This window comes from Macrobrachium rosenbergii, chromosome 10 (assembly GCF_040412425.1).
Source record: "Macrobrachium rosenbergii isolate ZJJX-2024 chromosome 10, ASM4041242v1, whole genome shotgun sequence".
In the NCBI taxonomy this organism is placed as follows: domain Eukaryota; kingdom Metazoa; phylum Arthropoda; class Malacostraca; order Decapoda; family Palaemonidae; genus Macrobrachium; species Macrobrachium rosenbergii.
The window spans coordinates 30,864,411-30,890,375 of NC_089750.1; the positions used below are offsets into that span (position 1 = coordinate 30,864,411).

Here is a 25,965-nt window from a genome sequence, read left to right on the forward strand (position 1 = left end):
TCAAATGGTGGGATATTCATAGTGTGGAATTCATATTGCTCCCAATTTGTTTTATAAATGTTATATTGAGGGACATGCTTGGCAGGATTATTTTGTAATAATGAAATTAATCTTGGGAACTGATCACTTGTATGCAAGTCCTCAACTGTATTCTAATCCAATTTGTCTATATGTTGTTTGTACATGAAGTTAAGTTCAGTTGAGGAAATGTTCCCTGTGTTTTTAGAAAAATATGTGCGGAGTATCATTATCATTTATACAACCGCGTGTCATATTAAACTATAATTCTTCTATTTTACTTCTTGCTCTATTTGAGTCATGCCTGATTGCAGTCCCATTGGGTTATGAGCATTAAAATCACCTACTATTAATGTAGGTTCATGGATTGATAAGTAATTCTTTAAGTTTGTCAAAGTCGTGATTTTTATTAGGTTGGTTGTATAAATTATATCATACACACAATTCTTCGTTTTTTATTCGTATTCTAATACTCGATATTTGCAAATCAGTAGTGTTTACAGGTACTTTGTCAAAACATCCTTTGTATGCACATACTGTATATAGCAGTACCTAAATTTCCTTCTTCCTCTCTAGATGTAGATGCTAAGGTATATTTACCTATTGTTGATATTGTTTTGTTGACATGTTGTAAACATATCATTGGTTTGTATTCTTTTAGTAATCTTTGTCTTTCTCCTAGGTGTAATCTGGTCTGCAGACAATTTCACGTTCATTAGCATACACAGCTATTGAAAATATTATGTTATAGCGGTGAGTTTTCTTTCTTTTTTATATTATCAGCTTGGATTTTTTTCTAATAATTTTCTCTATGCATTTGTTTTTCTTTATAATATACAGTGCTCAATGCACATGCAACCTTTTCATAGATTGCTCAGATTAGTAGTTTCTTTTTATCTATATTCAATGAAACGAAAATCATTACATCGAGTATTATGATGTACAGGCAGTCTCAGTTTAACCCTTTACTTGTGACCTATTTACAACGTCTCCGTATGACGGCGGCGTTCTAAGCGAGTTAGCGCCGAAGCGGAAAAAAAAGTTTTTTTAAATCACAGCAGCTTAGTTTTTAAGATTGAGTTCATTTTTTGACCATTTTTTGTCATTGCCTGAAGTTTAGTATACAACCATCAGAAATGAAAAAATATCATTATCATATATAAATATTGGAATATCATGACAGCGAAAAAAACTGATATATAATTGTATCTAAATCGTGCTGTAAGCAAAGCGGTTAAAACTAATGACTTAATTTTTGGTTGTATTGTACACTAAATTGTGATGATTTTGGTATATTACAAATTTAAAAAACAATCAAAGCAACACAAAGAAAATATTATCACAAAATGATGCATGAATTAAATGGCTTGCGGACGTAAAAGTTTTTATTTCAAATTACCATAAATCGAAAATATTGTGCTAGAGACTTCCCGTTTGTTGAAAAATGAAGCTAATTGATTGAATATTACTGAACTGTAAGTGTTTTGAAAACACAGTGCAGTTTCGACCTTTTTGGTCGATTAAAATTGACCAAGTGAATTTTTTTCTATTTATCGTGATTTATATGAAAATATTTCAAAACTGATAAAGCTACAACCATGAGTTATTTTTTGTTGTATTGTAAATGATGCGCGCATTTTCATATATGAAACTTTATGTAACGACTAATATAAGCAGTTGCAAATATTACGACAGCGAGACGAAAGAATTTGAGATGTTTGGCGAGTTACATGCAGGCATGGAAAATGTTTTTAAAAAATTCACCATAAATCGAAATATTAGCTAGAACTTCCAATTTATTGCAAAATGAAATTAAGCGATTGAATATTACTAGAATGTAAGGATTTTAGCTTACAATTCGTTTTACCATTTGGTCGAGTTAAAGTTGACTGAAGGTTGAAATTTTGGCAGTTATCGTGATTTATGTGAAAATATTTCAAAACTGATAAAAGCTACAACCATGAGCTAATTTCTGTTGTGTTCTACATGAAATTGCACACATTTTCATATATAAAAGTTTATGTAACGACTAATGTAAGCGTTAAACATTAAACAGCATGAAAGAATCTGAGATGTTGGCGGTTACCGGCGCAGCGCGGAGCGTGGAAAAAATTTTTCAGGAAATTCATAAATCGAAATATTGAACTGAGACTTCAGTTTGTTATAAAATGAAGGTACATGATGAATATTACTAGAAATGTAGAGTTTTGGCTTATAATTGCGTTTTTTTACCATTTAAATTAGAGTTAAAGTTGACTGAAGCTTGATAAGCGATTATTGTGATTTATAAATATTTCAAAACTGATAAAAGCTACAACCATGAATTATTTTCTGTGTATTCTACATGAGATTGCGCACATTTCCATATACGAAGCTTTATGTAACGAACTAATATAAAAACGGAGTGCAAACATTACGACAGCGTGATGAAAGAATTTCACAAGCTAGCGGACGTAAGGAAAATGTTTTTTCAAAAATTCACCATAAATCGAAATATTGTGCTAGAAGACACTTCAATTGGTTGCAAAATGAAGGTAAATGATTGAATATTGCTAGAATGTAAGAGTTTTTAGCTTACAATTGCGTTTTTGACCATTTTGATTTAGTCAAAGTTGACGAAGGTTGAAATTTTGGCAGTGCTCGTGATTTATATGAAAATGTTCAAAACTGATAAAAGCTCAACCATGAGTTATTTCCTGTTGTATTGTACGCAGAAGTGCGCGTATTTTCATATGTAAAACTTCATGTAACGTAATATAGAACAGTGCAAAAGTACGACAAAATAATGAAAAATTTCTGTTATTTTAGGCGATTACGTCTTGAGGCGTAAGAAAAAGTTTTTCAAAAATTCACCATAAATCGAAATATTGTGCTAGAGACTTCCAATTTGTTGCAAAATGAAGGTGCATGATTGAATATTACTAGAATGTAAGAGTTTTAGCTTACAATTGCGTTTTTCGACCATTACGGTCGAGTCAAAGTTGACCGAAGGTTGAAATTTTTTGTAGTTGACGTTTGCTACGTCCACTCGGCATTCAACGAACAATTTTAGTCGATGTTTGCCTAGTCCAACAGGCGTTTAGGAGTTAAGACAGGGTTCTGTTCTGACGTCATAAGCGAAAATCGTCGTAACCGGAAAAATGGTCGAAAATCATAAGAAAACCTTACTTTTAATCCTTTGAGTATCCTTTGGGTATCTTGAAAATGACATAACCTGCATTTCTATTGAGTCTTTCATAAAAAACCCTCGAAAATTTTACCATTCTACTGTTTTGAAGCCAGAGAGAGAGAGGATTATTATCCTATTGCTACTGTATTAATCTTTGAAATTATATTATCAATATCTTTTCAAAGTCATCTTAAAGAGAGAGAGTTTATCTCTTTAATCTCTCGAGGAATGTTAATCCATTTCTCTTTACTGCGACTGACAACAAAAAATTGTTTTTTTTTTTGTCTTCCAGATATGAGCTACTACTACTATTACTAAGCACTTTTAAACACCATGAACACACACACACTGCTAATTTTTTTCCTGGCGAGTGAGGCTGAACTTAGTGTCGATTTATATCTGTCATTTCTCATTCTACCTGGAGGAAGGGAAGAAATGATCTTTGTATAGTTTGCTTTGAAAATGCATAAATGTTGTAATTTCAGTGCTCTGTATTATTTATTATTTTAATCTCATTAATATTTGAAAGTGAAAGCATACTAGTCAGTCATTTTATATATCATATAAGCGTGATTGAGTCGTCATCTCACAAATTTGTTAGAAAAAGGATTTTGACAAAGGAAAAATCTATTTCTGAGGAGGGCCGACGTGTGCTGGTGAAATAATCCATTCAGCACTTATTTTACCACATTAATTCTGTTGCTAGATAGGAAAAGCTAAATGTAAAGCTGGGGTTTTCCCAGGCGACTCAAGAAATGGAGTGAAGTATGTGTTAAGGTAGGGTGTCACAATCACGGGACCCTGCCCTATAAGGTCCCAATGTCAAAAGTCCCAATGAGAGAGGTGCCGATACAAGCCCATGCACTACTCGCGGACTGTAAACAAGGCAACACCAGAGCGCCATTCCATGTGCCTTTTACCCCATAGGCGATGTTTACCATGGGAGGAGAGAATGAAAAACAGGGTGGGTCACCGGGTGACATAGGCCCTCCCAGAAATAGATTTTTCCTTTGTCAAAATCCTTTTCTGGATCGGAATCCCGTGTCAGCCAGTGAAAACTAATAACAGAGAAATAAACATCATTTATCTTTGTGAGACTTAAACAGAGGCGTTGAAAACTGAAATTCTACCCTGAACATTAGTAGGTCCTCTAAATTCATGTAATGAAAATAATGTAAGTGGTCACGTGCAAGATCATGAACCCCCAAATTGAACCTGAATAGGCTTGTATTAAATACTTTCTGCTAGCATGCAGGCACAATGACAGTAACCCCCTTTTTTTTTTTAAAGAGAGGATCTGACAAAATTAGAGGTCCTGTCTAAAGCCTGTAAGGAGAAAACTGGGCACAGAAACAGACCTTGTAAAGGGGAGTACTTTCCAGGTGTTACAGAAAATGGACCTTCAACTGTAGATAGAAAGTTAGGGTGAGGAGATTCGCAGCACTACCCCTGATGAGGGGAAACCAAAATGATTGGTTCCGCTAGACAGGGCAGACAGTTATTATTATTATTAAAATAGTTTAACTAGACCACTGAGCTGACTATCAGCTCTCATAGGGCTGGCCCGAAGGATTAGGATGGAATGACAAGTCTAGGCTAGAAGCCTAACGCACGGGACCTAATAAATTATATCAATGATGAATGAAATGAAATTAAAAGCTGTAAAGTACATACGCTTTCATGCGAGACACACTCACACAATAAATACATTTAAATTCATGTTTCCATACATACTCTACTAAAAGGTATATAAAAATTCAAAATAAATTAGAAGTAAATCATAAAATTTACTTGTTTCAAAATTCATTATTCTGATTTATTTATTTATTTTTTATTTTTCCAATTAATTTACGCTTCTCATAAACATTAAAATGGGTGTTATTGAAGCGTTGAAGATTCTGACAAAATTTCTTCTATCGGTCTATTTCTAAGAATTTGATAACCCTTCTGAGTTATGTTTGGACATTCACACAGTATATGCTTAACTGTTATCAGCACATTGTAATCTGACATTTGGAAGAGAAGATGTGGACTAGTCATTAAGTGTCCATGTGTCAAGCAGTATGGCCTGATAGAGAAGGCGTGTCAAGATGCTTGTGTGTCTCTCTCTTTGATAGGCAATTCCATTTTCCAACACTGGATTTCATCTGTTTTAATTTATTATTTTCAGGTTCTTCGTTCCATATATTTTGCCATTTTTTTACAAGGACTGTTTTTATGTATCTTGTATAGTCACTGATAGGGATGTCTACATTTGTTCTTGTCATGTGGACCGCTTCTTTAGCTGCTTTATCAGCCTCTTCATTTCCCTTAATCCTACATGGGCGGATCAACATATTTTAATAGTGCCCCTTATGACACAATTTATGGAGAGAACTTTATATGTTGTACAATATTATTTTTTGATTATAACTTTGAATAGCTTCTATGCTCCTAGATCGCTATAAATTACAAAATTATTATATGAGACTTCTCTTATTATTTTGTGGCGCTGATACTGTACATAACTCAGCTGTAAAATACAGAAACTTTGTCTGGAGAACTGATCACACTGTTTGGATAAAACATCCCTCGTGTGTGACTTAGATCCGTCAGTATATATTAGTAATGTAGTGGACCTTCCGGATTATATATGCTCTGCTGCATGTTGTCTGTAATTCTGGGTATATGTAGTTTTTGATAATCTTAATTGTGTACAGATTCTCATTTGTTAAAATAATCTGGAGCATTTATGTACAGGTAACTGTATATATATATTTAACGACTCAGAAGAAACAATCTTCTTAGCTCTAATTGGGAAAGAAGATGGATGATTGTTTATAAACATCTCTTAATCCAAATAATTTTTGGTTGGAGAATCATTTGTCACAATTCTCAGGCACTCTTCATTTACTAGCTCTCTATGGAGAGACAGGAGGAAGTTCACCACATTCAACTTTGTAAGATGTTGTTGATGATAAAAAACTCCTGAACATATTCTAAGGCCCTCATTGCGGAGACTGGGTCTACCGTTTTCAGCGTTGCGTCTGATGCTGAGCCATATGTTTACTTCCATAATCGCGATAGACAGCACTGTTGCTTTATACAATAAAAATGAGGTATGTCTATCAGCTCTAAGAAATAATGATGTTTGATAGTTTTTAATTAGGTTTAATGCTCTTTACATTTTGATTTCATGTATGTTATGTGGGCTCAGTTCATGTGAGTATCAAATACTAATCTAAAATTTTGCTGTTTGTGAGTGGTATACTATGGTTTCTGATTTTTAAATCTATTTCTTCACCTTTTTTCCACCTTTTATTTTTATAAAACATGACTGCTTGAGTTTTATCTTTGGAAAATTTAAAGCCTACAGATGTGGCCCATTCATCTATTTTTATTATGCTTTTATTAATAATTCGTTCTGCATGTTTTCCAATAGGCAGATTATTACTGATATCATTTATTGCTAAAGTAAACAGCATGACACTAAGGACGCTTCCTTGTGGAACACCATTTTCAAGAGGAAATGTTCTAGACAGAACATCATCAATTCTCACACCTGAAAACTCTGATTTGTCAAGAAGTTTTGGATAAACATAGGTAAATGTCCCGCGGATGTTATTTTCATGTAACATTTTAATATTGCATACCTCATGTAGTATCATATACCTTTTCAGCTATCATACGGCTATAGTAATTTTGTTTTTCGTTCAAATCCTCTTACGTATGTGATCTTCTAAGTTAGATAGAGAATCAGTGTTGATCTGTTACATTGTGATCCAAACTGAGTAAGTCAAAATTTTGTTTTCTCGAAGATGTGCCATGTTGATGAGCATTACCATTTTCTAGCAATTTGCATAGACAACTAGTTAAAGAAATTGGTCTGTAATTGTTTACATTGCTGGATCTTTTCCTGGTTTGAGGATAGAATAGTATAGCTTCATATTCATTTAGGAAATGAATTTGAAGCCATGAATTGGTTATAAAACTCTAATAAGTATGCTTTTGCCAAAGGTGCTAAATGGTAGATCATTCAAACAAATGCTGTCACCTCAGGGCAGATTTATTGCTGTTCAACAATGCAAATTCTAACTCATCCATATTAAACTTTCTATTATAATAAATATCTTCCTATAGTTCAAAATTTATTGTTATTAACTCTATATTTTTCCTAGTTCGAATGCTCATCTAGAAATTTTTATAAGCTACTGCACATCATTTATATTCATTGTATTTCTTTAGGATCAAGCATTCTTTTCCCATCTTTTATTATGGCATCATTAGGTGGTTTAACATGGGTACCATTTATTTTCTAAATTTTTCCCATATTTTTGTATGGGAGTATTATTAGAGATCTGATATACTTTCTCCATGAAATGATTCTTCCTTGAATTACTTCTCTTTTAAATTTTGCAGATACTTTGTTATATAGAGGTTTTAATGTAATTTCTAATAATATAGTCAGTTTTGTAAGTTTTCTTCTAATATACATTAATGATTTATTTATTTTACTGAATTTTCTATTCAAATTATCTGTCGTCTCCCAATTTGGTGTTTTACTTTTTATTAATTCTGTTAGTTTTCAGACCACCATGGGACTTTGTGTTTTGTTGGATGAGATTTGGATTTGGTATTGCTTTATCAGCTGCATTTGTAATGAAATCAACAAAAATTCGTGGTTTATTGTGGTCTTTTGAATATTCAAATGGTGGGATATCCCTAATTAATGGAATTCATGTGTTCCCAATCTGCTTTATAAAATAAATATTGAGGACATGCTTGGTGGAGTTATTTGTAAATAGAAATTAGCATGGGAAATGGTCACTTGTATGCGAATTAAGTCAACTGTATTCCAATCTAATCTATCTACTATTTTGTTGTACATAGGATTAGAAATCGATTGAGGAAAAATGTTCCATGTGTTTTAGAAAAATATGTGTTGATTTTGTTTGTCATTTATGCAGCAAATGTCATATGAATCTATAATTCTTCTATTTATCCCTGCTCTATTTGAGTCTGTACAATTACAGTCCCACATCGGGTTGTGGGCATTAAAATCACCTACTATTAATATAGGTTCTTTGGTATTTATTAGGTAATTCTTTAAGTTTGTCTAAGTCATAATTTTTATTGGGTTGGTTGTATAAAATTATAAGTGATTACATAATTATCGTTTTTATTAGTATTCTGATACTCGATATTTGCAGATCATTAAAGTTTACAGGTACTTTGTCATAACATACTTTGTTATGTACATATATAGCAGTACCTAAATTTCCTTCTTCCTCTCTAGATGAAGATGCTAAGGTATATTTACCTATTGTTGATATTGTTTTGTTGACATGTTGTAAACATAATATCATGAGTTAAGTATTCTTTTTAGTATTCTCGTTGTATTTCTCCTAGGTGTAATCTGGTCTGTAGACCATTCACGATTTCCATTGTATTATAGCTATTGAAAATATTTTGTCTCATGGTCAAGAGTTTTACTCTTTTTGTATTATCAGTTGATTTTCTAATAATTTTCTTACTACATTGTTTGTTTTTCTTTTTATAATATATTAAGTGCTCAACGCTTTGTGCAACCTTTTCATGGGTATAAATCATGGTTCTTTTTCTATATTCATAAAAGTTTCTTATAACGTTTGTTAAGCCATCTTTGTTATGTTTTGTTATCGTTGCACAATGCAATGAAACAATCATTACATCCAAGAGTTTGTCTCTTATATTTCTTTCTTTATTTATTTGTTGTCTCATTTATTAGTGATGGAGTAATCTCTATCGCTGACATATTCATTGTTGTCTAAAGTGGTTGTCTCCCCCCTTCTTCAGTATTTTGGATGTCTGTATCCATTGGTTTTACTATTGTTTAGGAGATAATGGAATATTCTTAACTAGTTTTTTTTTTTTTTTGTTCTTTCTTCATATCTCTTGTTTTGTTTTGATGACAGATTTTATAACAATTAATTGGTTTTCTTGTTTTGGGTTGTTCTTTCCAATGGCCTTTTTTTATCTTTAATTTCTAATCCTATCAGGTCCTTCCTCTGTTATTTCTGTGGTAGCATCCTCCTGTGTTGTTTCTATTTGCATTAATATTTCAAATGAATTGGATAAAATGTTATCCACTATCATTTGTCCTATTTCTTTATTCTTTACAATTTAGTTTTTATTTCGACGCTTCATTTCTTGAAAATTGCATAGCCGTTGGTTCTATTTGTATGCATTTTGTTTCATTGTTGGTTTTGTTAAGGTGTGTCAGTTCTTAGAGCGGATCTTGATTATATTGCCTGGTCATTTATTCCTTTGAGATTGTTGATTCTTTCTTGCAATATTTTCAACTCTACATTATATAGTACATACATTCTTTGGATCTTGCATGATGGTTTTGCTAGTTTATGCTACTTTGGTTCCCCACACTTCCATTGTGTGGCATGTTCTTCAGATCCACAACTCTGGCGCATACAGGTTCATTTCGACAATACTTTTGCATGCCATATTTGCTGTAATTCTGACAGTGTGCAGCTGAGACGATATGGTCTTACTTCTCTGGTTTGGCCTAAAATTTTTATTTTCTGAGGTGAGTCTTGGCCTTCAAATTTTATTTTCGCGATTTTTAAGACTTGTTCTTCTTTTCTTTGCCAGCAGATCATATGATTATGATCCTGTACTGGGGTATCTCCTTTTTTAAGTAGTCTAACAGTATTTGCTTTTCTTGCTTTCGTTATTCTCAGGAAGTACAATAGTACCCTGAATACTGTTCATAGTATGTGTTTTTATTGCTCATTTGTGTTCATCTATCTTTTTTATTGATAATCAATTATAAAATTGACTTTTTATTAGTAGCCTCTGTCGTAAGTCTTTTCTTCATTGTCTAAATGACATTAAAATCATTGAAGTGTCTGTTTAATAAATAATTTTCTAACTTGGTCATGATATTTTCTGGTCATTCTGGTTAAATACCATTAATATACAGAGGAGTCAAGTGATCAAAGTTAGGTCAAAACTTGATATTGCACACTGGTTTACTTTGTACAGAACGCGGTTCAGTGTTGTGCATTGTGTTTTGACTTTCTAAAGGTTGTCAGGATGGGTTCAATGGTTGTCAACACGTGCGTTAACTACCTGTCAGGTCAAGTACTCAAATCCTTAAACTTACTTGTGTAAAAATTGAGGAGGAGGAGGAGGAGGAAAAAAAAAGTGACCTGAAGCAGCAAAACATATGCTCAGCTGCTCATGGTTCAATTCACTCACTAATGGCACAAGTGAGAACCGACTCAAATAATCGCATCTCACTACCCAAAGGGATGTACAACATGATTAGAGTGGCTCGGTGTAAGCCGCCGGCAGATAGGACTGAGAAGGCATTGCTGAAGATACAACATCATCCCCACCTGTCCGGTATGGGCAAGCCGGACAGAATGCCGGTCATTCCCAGAACTAGCCCCCTGGAATCCGTGGTCAGTCCGTAGAATAATTCCGCTGGCTCAGTTCATTGCTATCAGGCAGTTGATGAGTCTCGCCAGGATATCACTATTGCCAGGATATAAACCCAATCCCAGCTATGATGCCTTTCCTATTTACCAGGTTCAAGAAATTTGTGCAGTGAAAATATCCACGCCATTTAAATCGAAAGTTTGTAGGTGATCCGTCAGGGCAGGGCTCTGTTCTTTGTAAGTGAAAAGCTAGAGCACCTCTGCAGTGAACTATGAGGAGGCAGACAGTGAGGAAAACCTTAGCACTAGAAGCTAAGCTGATTAAATTTTGAGTCTTCCCCAACAAGGAAGGTAAAGGCTAAATAGTTGTTTGATTAGTAGCTCAGACCATTACTCAAAACTAGAAACCGAATGTGGGCCGGAATCACTGGTCTCAGGCAGTGCCACAGACATAGGGATGAAAGTTGGAAGCCTGTGGTCTGGTTCCAACAAAACACACTCACAGGGATGTGCGACAGCATCACATTACTGTAGCCGAAAACTATGTGAAGAGAGTGCTATTGCCAACTGCAGACCATACTGCAGTAAGTAGGATCCCTTGACTGATTTTAGGAAAACAGTAATAACTAGGACCAAGATCAGTTTCCTCCTAAACTGTAAAAGATTCACAAAGACCACAAAGCCAGGGCATGTACTTGGCGCAGACTGATTCATACAAATAAATGCAGCCCAGTAGTTTGTGGCTGAATTGGGTTGCAAACAGACCTACTTCCAGGTCCAGGAAGCGGTCACAAGACTACCTGAATGACCTCGTCCACAGGACTATTCTGACACCAGGGGAGGCCCTGGATAGGAAAAGTAGTGACCTTTTGGACCCCTCGAGGTGGCAGTGGCTGCGTCCTTATTTGGTTATGGAGAAGAAATGAACCATAACCTGAATGAAAACTCTTCGAGTTCAATTACTTGTTTCACATGGCGCACTATTACTGTTTTGACAGAGACCAGCCTAAATGAAACCTCTTGGGAGGAAGAAGTTTCCCAAGGACAGGGAAGACTGCCACAGCCCACTCCAAAGCGTTGATATGGAACTGCTGGAGCATTGATGACTTAAGTTCAGCATGTATATGGGCCATCTCCCCCGCGCCCAGAGAGGTGGCGGTGTGGAATACTGAGGCCGGAGGAAGGCTGGAGAGGGACGACGTGTACTTGGCAGTTGTGGGCCGGAGGCCACTATTCAAACAGGAGGAATCAGGGAGACACGTCCCTGACTCCGCCATACGAATCTCGCTCCACCTTTGACTTCAGAGGAGAACCGTCATGAAACAGCTAGAGAGAAACCAAAACCTTTCTTGAACTGTGGCCCAGTATGCTTGTGTTGATGAAATGTTAGGTGTGCCATATCCTCTTTCCGCTTCCACTGGATTCACAACTACTGAAGGATACCCTCGGAATCAGGTGGGTTCCTTCCTGGCAGAAGCCCAGAGACTCTGAAAACCGATTATAGCGGCTGGCACCCTCAGGCAATTCGGCGCTGGGTGCTAAATAGACCAGGCAACTAGATGCGGCTGGCATAACATTCTAATACGGGCTGTTGAACTACGGTACTGTTCAAACCTAGCCTGCAAAAGAAGACTCTGTGGGCTGCATTGAGGAGGCATGAACCTGAAGAATTACTTCTACCACGAGTCTGAATCCCAAGAAGATAGAACCTTTCTACCTTAAGATGTGAAGCGTCGGAAAAGGTCTATAGAATTGATTTACGGCTCCGCAGACAGTAGGATCGAACCCACAAGACTAAAAGCAACCGAGACACGCATTGAATGAGGAAAATAAGCGGACACGCCCAGAAAAATTTTCAGTGGAAGGAACTTCCTTGGCAGACTGAAAAGCCTGACAGGCCATTCACAAAATCCTCAGAACTCTGGCCGGAAGCTGACTGAACACCTGATTGAGAGGACAAACAGTCCAGCTCCACCTGGGCCCTTGATAACTATACTCTGGGTCCAGGGACTGAGTTCCAATGGCCCGAAAATGGTACAGCCTCCACCCATATGAGAAATACTACAGGAGGAAGCGTTGTCTCCCAGTATGCCTTCCCAATTTCTGGAGAAGGCAGGTGCTTCCCTGTCTCTGGTAACCCGGTCAGGCCTCTGGCAGAATGTCTAGTGAAAATTCTTTCCTTGGGTTTCGTATGGAAACAAAAAACTCGGCGGGTGTTCAAGAAATTTGATGTGTTGGCTGAACCACTTTGTGAGTGGAGCTTAGAGTGAGAGGCTGGCGGCTGTCAGGGCAGGAACCTGAAGAGCCTGCACCACCGCCTGAGCAGGGGGTGCTTGAACTATGAACTGCTGCGGACTTGGATGGGGATGACAAGATCAGGTGTTTCATTTCGTGGGTAGACACCCACGAGCAGGCTCTGATTAACATTAGGAGCGGGCGGACACGACAACAACGCCCACCTGTGAGGAAAGATTAATTCTCAGGTGGAAACTGTTCATAAAATTTTTTTCGGCTCAAGCGGGCAGTGGCTGGCGAAAAAGTGGTGCAACTGTCCAACCGGACTGATGAAATAGCGGGCCTACAGAAAACCTGTGAAGTTTATCAGGACCTGAAACAATGAACATATTATATACAGACATTGTTTCTGTTAAGTCAAAGGGTGGGCCTGGCAAGGCCTGACTTACACACCCTGTTTCAGCCGAGGTGACTCCGGAAGCTTGGGGCTATGCGCTGGTGTTAAGCGTAGTCAGGGTTAGAAAGATTCATTGTGAGCGTATCTGTGATATCTGTCTCCTGGAAATGCGTCGGTTATTTTCAAACAAACCTGTTGATAGGGCACATTAGGACCACAAGGGAGTAGACAGGCTCTCAAAGGCTGCAGTAAGACCTTATGCTGGCGTGAACTTGGAATTCTCTGCTGCCTCCATTCAGTTCTCAACAGGCAGTGTTGCCAGCCTAAGATGAGGGGCTCTCTGGGATCCTGCCAGATAGATGCCATGCTCCTTCTGACAGTCTGGTAAAACCCCGGATAAAGGATGCAGCAGGAAGAAGAAATACCATTCCACCGCCTCCGTGTGCCCACACCCCTGATAGGAGGGTGCCTTCATCTCAGGAAGCATAAAGGGTTAGCACGCCAAGGTTCCCCTGAGCCGGAGGAAAGAAATTGGAGGTGTCGGGCGCGATAAATTCCGGGCAGAGCAGGACTGGTGATCCATTGACAATGGTCTTGATTAATCTCTTTGGGATTTAGCTCCTGGGAAAGGAAGGCACGGACCATGAGGGTAGATAGATAGTTTGATAGGTTGACAATGACCCTCAAATCGAGCTCCTTATAGGAGACCCGTAAAGTCTTCAACAAAGGAAGGAGGGGTAACCGCCTTGCTTTGCTTAAGACGTGTCCCTTTCAGAGACGAGGCCAAACTGCGTGAAGCGGCACCGGATTAGAGATCCGGGCGTCCTCGAGGGCCCAGGCGGAGTCTTCTTGGTTTAAAAGAGTCTTTTTGACTGATTTCACCTTGGAGACGGTAGACCAGGAACCGTCGAAAAAGGTTGAGAACTGTAAAATCTGAGAAAGACGCTCACTAATTCGGAGCTAAGCGAAAAGGTTGCCTCACTTATCTCACTTTTACTTATCAGCTCAGGCATATTCTGGGGATTGGGAATGAGACAGAAGAGCCGCAGCGACTTCGAAAACTCTCCGTCAACAGCAAATTCACGAGACTTGCGACGGCCTCCAGGAGAAATTGGACTAATACGGAGAGCAACTATTAATAAGTCATATGAAGCGAGGTTTGAAAAACAGTGAGTGTAAAGCCTACGATTTATCGAGAATCTCATCGAGCGGTCTGGCGGAGGAAATGCGATAGCGTATAATCTGATCACGAGAATCTCTACGGAAGGCCCCAAACTTGCGAAAGATATTGTTAGCCACATGAGGCAGAGCTTGATGGAGGTAAAACGACAGGTGTATATGAAACCCTCTACAGATTCATCGGTGCTTCTTCGGAGATCATGGTATTCAGCGCCGTACAACCGGTACCAAGCGACTAATAATAAGCCATATGGCGACGTTGGCGGAGGTTAAAACCGACTGGTGTAAATAAAACCTACGGATTCATCAGTAGCCTGCTCAGGAAAACCTCGCGTGCTACAGCCTTCGAGGAGCCAAGAATAAGCCACATGAGGCGGAGTTTGGTGGAGAAAACCGACAAGTGTATATAAAACCTACGGGTTCATCAAAGAAGTCTGCTTGGGGAGAGCATAGTGCTTACAATAACTACGGTGCCAAACTTTAAATTCTCCAAAACAGACTGCGCGAATGGGAACTATAGACTCCGTGACGCTGGCTTGTTGCAGGATAGCGAAGACATTCCTGCCTTTCGACAAAACCAGCTGGCGATATGAAGTGGGCATGCTGGAGCGGATGCCAGAGCAGAGTGCCGTGGCAGCGACTAACCAAATCAAACCAGGAAAGGCCCCGGAGAAAACAGGAGAAAACGACCTAACAGGACCAAAACTCATAGACGCAAAGCACCAGTCAACTGGAACCCATTGGGCGACCATGTTTAACAATATGTGACAGATATAAACATAGTGGGAAGGATTATGAACTGTTCGGAGTAGGCACTCAGAGCCAAGGAAAACTTGAGGAGGATATCTGAGCAGTGATAGCGGTCAGGTGGAATAAACGCCGACCGCTAAACACTAAAATAGCCGAGCATTAAGCAAGGAGCGCCCAACAAGATAAAAAACACCGAACAGGTAGTAGCAAATGGAGAGATACCGAAAGTAAATAAAACGAAGACAGTTAGCGGTGGAAAAAGCTGGCTATTTGTGGAATCCCAACAGTGAGGTGCGAACCTGTAGGAAGCACCAGGCTGATCGGCGTAAAGGAAGGGGAAGGATATGCCAGGAGGTTGGTAGCCCAAAGTAGCGACCAGGGTGGGACGCTCCCGGCGCCCAGAGATCTCCTTAGTCCCCTCATTATGTGAGCTGTGTTTGGCAGAGCGAGAGAAAAGGAGAGGAAGGAGCAAAAAAACACTCTGACCGGAGAGCAAAGAAAAGCAAGGAGTGTGAACAGGGTGGGAGAGCACTCGGTCACCTCAGGTCAGGTGGAGTGCCAACCGATAAGGTCAGACACACCGGACAACCAATCAATGCAGAGGGAGGATGTGGAAAATGGCACAAATAAGGATAAATTATCTCAAGCCTTGGAAGAGTTAACAAACCTTGAAAACGAACCAAGGGGAGAGAAATAGCAAAGGATAAAAAGGAGAAGGGGATTCTCGATACCACAAAATAATATATATATAGTCGGTAAAGGTGTGAACAGGAGGGTGGGGAGGCACTCGGTCACAGATAGTAAACAACCCAAGAAGGATTGAACTAGGATAGCTACGCGGAGTAAACCCTACGCTATTCAGCTTAACTTATTAAGACATTAGCCTAAGTGGCTTGAGAAACAGGAGGTGGGCGTGAGCAATATATCAAGCAAACCAAACAAAGGGAAGCACCAAACATAAAACACATATGTGTACAGAGCGAGATCACAGACGCAAACTCATACATTACAGATTGAGATAGCCCCTCCCTTAACGATTTTTCCCGAAGGAAAAAGGTGTTATAGCCAACCTAGGCTAACTGGTGAGGCGTGCAGTCATTCTCTCTCTCACGTCAGGGAGAGAAAAAAACTCTCGCTGCGCTCTTCATAGTGTATGCAAAAGCCACGTGTTTCGCTGCGATTGGTTAAATCACCCTTCCTGTAGCATGTCATCGGGAGGCGGAAGGAAGAGGAGTTGTTACAAGTTGTTAATGGCTGCTGCCAGTTCTGCCAACCAATAGCGTATAAATCATGGAGAGAAGGGGTTGCTGGCTCTGTTATTGGCTCGCTTCTAATCTCCCAACCGGTAGTATCATCATAAGCCTACATCAAAGCAATAAAAAAATTACCACTGGCGATGATGAGGGTTTTAGTATATTTTATGTTTATATACATTAATCAATATTTTTGAAGGATATATGCAATGCAGAGAGATATGAGCGGTTGGCCTTACTTAATCTTAGAAGTGTGAATACCTATCTGTTAATCACCTTCTGTCAGATAAACAGCACTTAGAATTAGGGCGAGCGTAAACTTGAGCTCGTTAACAAAGGTTACGAAGTCTTATATAAAAATGTAGATAAAATGAAATTTCTTTGTTGGCTCTTTGTGTGATTTGTCAGCTTTTCGATTAAGCGTATCTCATCAATTCTCCTAGATAAGATGGCGTTATAGCATTGATAAATTTTGGTTTGAAGACTACTTATCCAATTGCTTTCAGTCTGTGAAAATAGATTCTTATATTTCAACTAAAAGCGTTAATTATGGAGTGCCTCAGGATCGGTCTTAGGTCCGATTTTATTTAATATTTTTATCAATGACTTGCAAAGTATTGCGCATGATTGAACTTGTTCAATTTGCTGATGATGCACAATTCATTCTTTCCAATAAATATGAAAACTAGAACACTCATTAAATATGGAAGGAGCGATGGATCGAGTCAATTCTACTTCTCTTAAAGCGGTTTGAAAATAAGCACAAATAAAACACAGTTTATATTTGTAGGCTCTGTAATATATAGATGAATACCATCGAATCTGGTTATCAGAGCTGGTACATCTCTTCTGAATGTGAGTAAGTGTAAAAATATAGGTTTTATATATAGATAGCAATCTGACATTTAATGGTCATATAAGTCTATATGTAAGAAAGCAAGTGGCATTTTAGTGTTTTGAATAGACACAAGGAATCTTTTGACTTTGACTCAGAAAAATGGTGGATTGAATCGCTAGTGCTGAGCTTATTTTTCATATTATTGCTGTGCTATGGGGAGGAGGGCATAAAACTCTAATACAGAAGGTACAAGATTAAGTTTGCTAAAATTGCTGTGGGAGGTGGAAAAAAGTCGACCGTGCTACTCCATTCATAAAAGCTCGAATGGTTAAGAATTAAGAGCAAATAGAATATGACCTTGCTTTATTCATGTTTTAAGCAGTGCAATTTACAACCATCAGAAGAGTTATAGAATTAGAGACAGTAGGAGAAAACACTGTAAGAATAACAAGGCAAACAGATAACTTGGTGGTTAAATGTACTAGGACTAAATTAGCTGATGACACTTATCAGTGAGGGCCTGTTTGTGAATACACTTCCTTCCAGATGTAAGCGAAACAATAAATTCTTTCAAAAAAGAAAATTGAAAGGCTAATTTCTTGGCGTTGTTGGCACTGTGTTTTGGATCAGATGTTTTGTTTTGTGTAAATATTGTTAATAGATAACATATATAATTCTATGTATATATTACTTTCATCAGTATGAAGTACAAATTTTAAACAAACATTTTATCTATATTTTTAACCAATGCACATTGTAAGAATACCCACTGTAAATTTGTGGAATAAGGTATTATTATTATTAAGTGGAAATTGTGAATTATTCTTTGGGTATCGGTAGCAGTTTTATGATTCGGGTTTTAATTTAACTTTTATGATACTTTGCTGGTTGTAATATTAATATTTTAGAAATTAGTAAACAATTTTGCATTAAAAATAATATTTAGTCTATGAAAATAAAATAAAAATCAGTAATTAGTGAATATTGATCATATGAAAAATCGAATGTACATTTTTCTTCGTCGTATGTTTTGGACAGAGTCATCCCAAATATTACCATCGAGAATCATAAGAAAACTTTAATTTTAATCCTTTGGGTGTCTTGAAAACAACGAATCCTGCATTTATATTGAGTTTCTCATAATAAAAACCCTCCAGATATTGACCATTCTGCTGTTTTGGATGCATATTTCTTCCGATTGTCGTCGGATTGGCGTCATCCGAAATACTGTTGAAAATCGTAAGAAAACCTTACTTTTAATCCTTTGGGTGTCTTGAAAACAACGAATCCTGCATTTATATTGAGTTTCTCATAATAAAAACCCTCCAAATATTGACCATTCTGCTGTTTTGGGTGCATATTTCTTCCGATCGTTGTCCGGACTGGCGTGCGTCCGAAATACCGTCGAAAAATCGTAAAAGCCTTATTTTTTAATCCTTTGGGTGTCTTGAAAATAACAAATCCAGCATTTATTGAGTTTCTCATAATAAAACCCCCAAATATTGACCATTCTGCTGTTTTGGATGCATATTTCCTCCAATCGATCGTTGGACTCGAGGCGGATTAACAGTACTTGGGGCCTGAGGCTACTTCATCAGGGCCCTTTTAACAGACATGTACACATTTGTATATTTTGTTTTAGCACATGTTTCATCTGAACAATATCAGTTAGTGTACTATCAATGAGTTTTCGTTTGAGTTACATTAGGCTGACAGTCAGTCATTATGCTGTATCATGCTGTATAAAAAACTCCCATTACAAACTATTAACAACAGAAAAACAATGAAAATATTACTGAACAATTCATGTATTTGTATAATTCACATATGAGGCAAGTATTACCTAATCAGATGAGAAGGTAGTAGTTACAGAAAAATCAATCACATTAGATACAGTTTATGAACTCTGGTCTCATGTTTCCATGAAAATACTAATATGCATTGTATATATTTCCATAAATTCAACATGAAAAAATGTGAAAAATGAGTGTCAAATAAATGTCAACATGAAAAACGAGCAAACAAATGTCAACATGAAAATCCATGTTGTAAGTTAATGCCTACTTAGGGAACTTCACTTTCCTAGCTTTCTGGTTTACAGTCTCACTACATCCTGAAAGTTTAACTTTTGCAAAATACTGGTCTCTATCTTATAAAGTGACAGCATGTTTAGGCAGCTGTTCCTTCATTTTTGCTTTCGTGTTTCATTTTTATCAGTTTAAGCTTTGAAAAGCTCCAGCTCCAGTACAGTTTGTTACCATGAGACATAAATACAGGCGATATGCTATTTCCATTGGAAAGACTTCTTTCGCCCGTGTTGCAGGCATTCGATATACAATCAATTCAGTGCTACATTCTTGGTTTTCATTTTTGTTACGGAAATCATTGATATTTGCTGCAGCATATGATGCAAAGTGAATCATTTCATCACTGAAGCTGGTCTCAATGTCAGAAGGATAATGATTAACTAACAAATCACAATGATGTTTAAGTGAATTCCTGTCCATTGTCATCACTTTAGACAAGAAACCAAATTTTGAGCTGATATCCTTATAAGCTGAAGCACGATATACTAGTGCAGTATTCAAGTGATCAATAATTCTTAGAAAGACCTCTACTCGAAATTTCTCCTTTCCGGACATTCTTGTTTCTTCACCTGAGCTCTCATCAAATTGTTTCTTCCGCTTGTTTCCTGCGGGTTTCCTCCTCATAAGTGTTAGTTTCACTAAGCTCTTTACCTTGTTCTTCAAAATCATCAAATTCTGAGCGTAATGAAGAAACGAAATCCTGTAGAGAATTTAGGAGACTAACTGCATTATTCAGGTCAAGTGTAGCACACTGAAGAGCTTTGCTTGTGTTGTTAAATCTTTGCAGAACAGTGTCCCACAGTGTTATGAGGATGCCAGTTTCTAGTTTGTGAAACTCACTTGATAATCCCTTTGCCTCTTGTCTAGTGATTTGTTTCTCTTCTGGGTCACCTGTGATCTGTTCTAGAGCATACAGAACCCTCTTAAACCCTTTCCCGCAGAGCACTGGTTGCATCAGCATGACATGACCAACGCGCGTATCTGACAGTTTTTGGGCACTGGTGCCTGTTTGTCTAATGCACTAACAAGTATGCTCCAGCGATGAGTAGATGCAGCAAAAACGTGTACACTCTCTGGACTACATCAAAAAACTGAACAGTGAGAGGACAGCAATCAACAGCATTTGCTCCCACTAAGTTTAAAGAATGAGCAAAACAGGGTATGTATGCAGCAAGAGGGTTCACTGAAAGAATGTGAGCCTGTACGCCATTGTATGTACCAGACATGTTTGATGCGTTGTCGTAAGACTGACCACGGCAGTCACTGATGTCTATTTTGTTGGTCCTCAAGAAATCTAGAAGTGCAGTGGCCAGTCCTTTCCCTGTGTGTGTATTAATATCGATGAAAGAAAGGAATCTTTCAACAGGACCATCTTCCTTTACATAACGAACAACTATTGACAGTTGATCAACATGAGATATATCTGGTGTAGAGTCAATGCAAATACTGTAATACTTGACCATTTTCAGTTCCTGAACAATTACAGAAAGTACTTTTTGCCCATGATACAGATCAATTCATCACATATTGTAGAAGACAAATAAGACTTCATACCAAAACCTGGGTTACCATATTTCTCAATGTGGGTGGCCAGAAAACTGTCATATTTACCTACTAGCTCAAGTATTCATATAATTGTCATTTGCTGGTGATCCGAACATTTCTTCTTATCCTCTAAAGAGCAAACCTCTCTCAGCCAAAAAATTTGATGACGTCTACGAACGTTGAAGAACTGATAGCCAATAATTTGTTTCACTTACCAACAACTTTTCATTCATTGCATCAACACAACCCACCAGACTTGATCGCTGTTTAAAAGCCACACAAGCCGACAGGTGTGTCTGACTCTTTTCATGATTGTCAATGGCACGCTTTACATTCTTCCAGTCATTAAAGCCACAGGAAAATTCGCTAGCCTCAGTTGATAACAGTTTACATGTAAAGCAGTACACTTTACCTGTTGTTGGAGAGTAGCATAACCAAGTTCGAACTGATTTTTCACCAGTAAGAGAATGTATACGAGTGAATAAAGCAGCTGTACAGTAACGAAATTGATCAGCATATGAACGTTTGGACCTGGCAAAATCATCATCTTTATGCTGACAGTCCACACTACCTACACTAATAAAATGTGCTTGCATATCTGATGAGACCTCTTTCCATAATCCTAAATCTGTCTCATAAAGACCTGAGGATGTATTTCCATTACTATCTATAGTCAGTGAAGCTTCCTCATGGCCATATGACTGTTTTTTTACGTCATCACTATCATGTTGATTGTGAAGCTGAGCTTCTTGATGCTCTACTGGCACGGATATCTTTTCTATTTCAGCTGAAGAAGAAGATGCAGCAGATTCTGATACAGACTGAGTGAAAAATGTCTCTATCCGTGTTGTTTGGTTATATTTTCCATTTTAAGTTTTCTCTTAGCTGCTTTCTTTAAACCTGCCCCAATTTCATACTTTCTAAGAGACATCTCTGGGTTCTGAAACAAACAAACAATAAAATGTAATTATCACAAACTATGACAAAAATGCAGGCAAATCAAACTATCCCATATTGCTATGGTTGAGGGCCCAGGAAAGGGAGGGTGATTTCAAATATATCTCTCCTTCCTTGCGAAACACACAAATATAAATCAGTACTGGCGTAAAATCAGTACTCCCTTACCATTTAGAGGCGAAAACAAACATCTATCAATTCAATTCAATTCATTTTGACGCCTGCTCCTAGGAGCTCCCACTAAGGGATGGCCACAGCAGAAGAGCTTCCACCTCTCTCTAGCTTGACCATTAGGTCATAATGAAACGAAAAATAGTGTTCATTATCTCTAATACAGTGGTTCTTACCTTTTTTCAGTGCCCGTTCCCCATCCGAACCAATCCAGACCTGGATGTTATAACCACTATAAAATATAAATATTTATATTTTATATTTTTATATTTATATTTTATAACTATTCTAGTGTGGTATAACTGCAATATTGTCAAGAATATATATATATATATATATATATATTGATAAAAGATATCTAACATTGAAGGTAGCGTTATGTGCATGAGGAGGAATTTGGTGGACTGTGTATTGTGTTGGTGATCATACGTTATTATACAACGGTTATAAGTTATATAATAACGTATCACTACCACCACAATACAGAGTCCACCATATTCCTCCTCATGCACATAATATTACATAACACCTTCAATATTGGACATATTTTATCAATATAGCTATTCTAGGCAACTTCACAGTTGAACCATTGATATATATATATATATATATATATATATATATATATATATATATATATATATATATATATATATATATATATATATATATATATATATATATATATATATATATATATATATATATATATATATATATATATATATATTTGATTGATTATTTGATTGATTGATTGATTGTGACAAATAAAATAATAACACAAAACATAACGCTTCACAAACCAGATGCCACACGCACCAATAATTCACCTCAATACTATCAATCACTCGAGCACAATCAAATATAGTGCAGACCCAATTCACACCATTCACATAAACTCAACTACTCACAGCACAGTGCATGTCCAACACGTTTCTGTGCCACGTGAACTGTACTCGTTGGCTCCTCTCACTATATACACCACACCACTACCTCGAGGTTTCGCCTAGCTGACATGAACGCGTATACACTCCAGGTTTGCCAAGTCTCGTAAATGTACTATTGCCAATTTTATTGATATATTTTCTAATCATCACCTCATCGGGGGGCCCCTCAGTACCCGGGGCCTGAGGCTGCAGCCTCATTAGCCTCAATGTAAATCCGCAACTGGTTGGACTGGCGTCGTCGTACCATCGAAAATCGTAAAAAAACCTTATTTTTAATCCTTTGGGTGTCTTGAAAACAATTCATCCTGCATTTACATTGAGTTTTTTAACAGAAAACCCTCCAAAATTGACCATTCTGCCATTCTGGAGCCATATTTCTTCCGTCGGACCGGTATTGTCAGCGTCGTAAACCTGGAACATGCGTTGTAACCCAGGAAATGATTTTTTTATGAATATGTTTGAAAAGCATCGTAAACTCGGAACATCGTAAGCCGAGCCCGTCATATACCGGAGACTGTCTGTATATTTCTTTCTTCATTTTTTTCTTGTACCAATTACTGGAGATGGAATAATCTCTTCTCCCTGACATAATCATTGTTATCTATGGTGTGGTTCTCTTTCACTTCTTCAGTGTTTTGGAAATCTGTCTTCATGGGCTTTACTATAACTTTAGGAGATAAAGGTATATTCTTAGCTTGCTTTTTTTTTGTTCTTTCTTCATATCCTTTATCTTTGGTTTGACCGATGTTTCTCTAATAACAGTTGGTTTTTTCGTTTTGGGTGGTGTTCTCTACAAAGGCCTTTTTTTATCTTTAATTCCCAGTCCATCATGACCCTCTTCTGTTACTTCTGTAGTAGCATCCTCCTGTGTTCCTATTTGCATTAATATTTCATATGAATTGGATAAAATATTATCCATCCCATTTGTACCTGTTTCTTTATTCTTTACCATTTATTTCTAAAGCATTAATTTCTTCTCAAGATTTACTTTTCTGTGCTCCGTTATTTCTATTTGTATGCAATTTTGTTTCATTATTGGTTGATTGATTGATTATGAAATTTAGGTCTTGAAGACCAAGCGCCGGAACCCATCAGGATTATTCAGCGCCGTAATGAAGGTTAAATATATAAATTAATGATATGATTGATAATGAATAGGTTAATGACGATATACTAGTAAAATTCAGTGTTAAAATATGAACGTAAAAAATGCAGGATGATATTAGACAGAACCAACAAAAATTACGTACTGTACAGGCAGTTGCTGGTTATTGGTGGGGGTTCTGTTCTGAGGATGTGATGGTAACTGAAAATTGCTGATAACCGAAAATCACCAGGGCTTATCGGCGCCAAAAAGCGCCAATTTTTGGTTATCAGCACCTCTCTTAGGTATGTATTGGCACTGAAAATTGCCGATTTTCGTCGCTAGACAAGCCCCATAAAACCAGATTGCTGTTACCCGGGGACTGCCTGTACATATTAAACTTTTATATCCAAAATACTGTATATATTTAGTATAAGAATAAATATGACTAAATCTTCATTAAATATACTGAAATCATATCTCATTAAAAGGGCAAAGACATCTTCACTGTAGCTGTCAAGGAGAAAGTGAATGCTTGCATTGAGTGAGTGGAAGGTAGCCCCTGCCCCTCAATCACTTACCACTAATTAGCTACCTTGTTAGCTAGCTTCAGCCACCAAACCAGCTTGTGCCAAAAGATGACTTGTATTTCTGTAGGAACAATTGCAAGGACAGGATATATTAAGTACTGGACCCATCCCTTAACACATTTCAGATTTTTTCCAAACTTTTTACCTATTACCAGAGTAAAAGAGATGAATAACTGTACTTACCTCATCCTCAGATGAGAGAGATGGCCTCTGAAAGCTAGATGAATCATGTCGAGTTCTGTCTACATTTGGAGACTGAAAAAATCATATTTAAAAGCTTAGAAACACAAAAACTTTATGTTACTAAAGACTACCAGAAAAAGTTAATAATAATCAATATACCACTTATAAATCTGACCAGTAATGCAACATACTGTCAGCTAAAAAAAGTCTAAACTAGGATGATAAACTAAGAAATACTGACAATAATCCACTAGAAGATGTAAATAACATTTATTGGATAAAGTCAATACCCTATACTGTATCAGCAGTTTGGGAACCTGAGAAAAACCATATACAGTACAGTACTGCACAGTAGTTGTTACCATTCCTGTCGAGCAATCAGAAGCTACACTGAGCACCACAACTTTACATAAACCTTTCCTTAACCAAAACCACACCATCACCAGACAAAAATTTACCTCCTGGGCCTTTCTACTTATTCACTATGATGATCAGATTATTATTATTATTAAAATAGTTTAACCAGACCACTGAGCTGACCATCAGCTCTCATAGGGCTGGCCCAAAGGATTAGGGTGGAATGAAAAGTCAAGGCTAGAAGCCTAGCACTGGGACCTCATAGGTAACTTGTCAATGATGAATGAACGAAAATGAAAATGAAATTAAAAGCTGTAAAAAGTCATACGCTTTCATACTGGAACACACTGACACAATAAATACATTTAAACTCATGCTTCCATATATACTTACTAAAAAGGTTTATTAAAACTCAAAATAAATTAAGTAAAATCATAAAATTTACTTGTTTTAAAATTCATTATACTGATCGATTGATTTTTATATTTTATCAATTAACTCACAGCTTCTCATGAACATTAAAATGGGTACTACTGAGAATGTTGAAGATTCTGACAAAATTTCTTCTATAGGTCTATTTCCAAAATTTGATAATCGCTGCAGGTTATATTTTGGACATTCACACAGTATATGCTTAACTGTTATCAGCACATTGCAATCTGGGCATCTGGGAAGAGCGCCACATGGACTGTTCATTAACCCTTAAACGCCGAGCCTCTATTTACAAAAACGTCTCCCGTATGCCGGCGGCGTTCAGTGAGTTAGCGCCGAAGTGGAAAAAAAGTTTTTT

At 37.3% G+C, this 25,965-nt stretch overlaps 1 protein-coding gene across 1 annotated transcript in view; it reads right to left on the reverse strand.

The window, feature by feature from the left end:
• Positions 1-24,896, reverse strand: part of HBS1 (translation elongation factor EF-1alpha (GTPase) HBS1) — a gene marked incomplete at its 5' end in the record, with an annotated part of 255,149 nt that extends 230,253 nt beyond the window's left edge. Inside the window, one exon of the mRNA XM_067109557.1 lies at positions 24,819-24,896. Within this exon, the coding sequence (XP_066965658.1) occupies positions 24,819-24,896 (78 nt within the window). The remainder of the gene's footprint in view (positions 1-24,818) is intronic.
• Between the last annotated feature and the right edge of the window lie 1,069 nt (positions 24,897-25,965).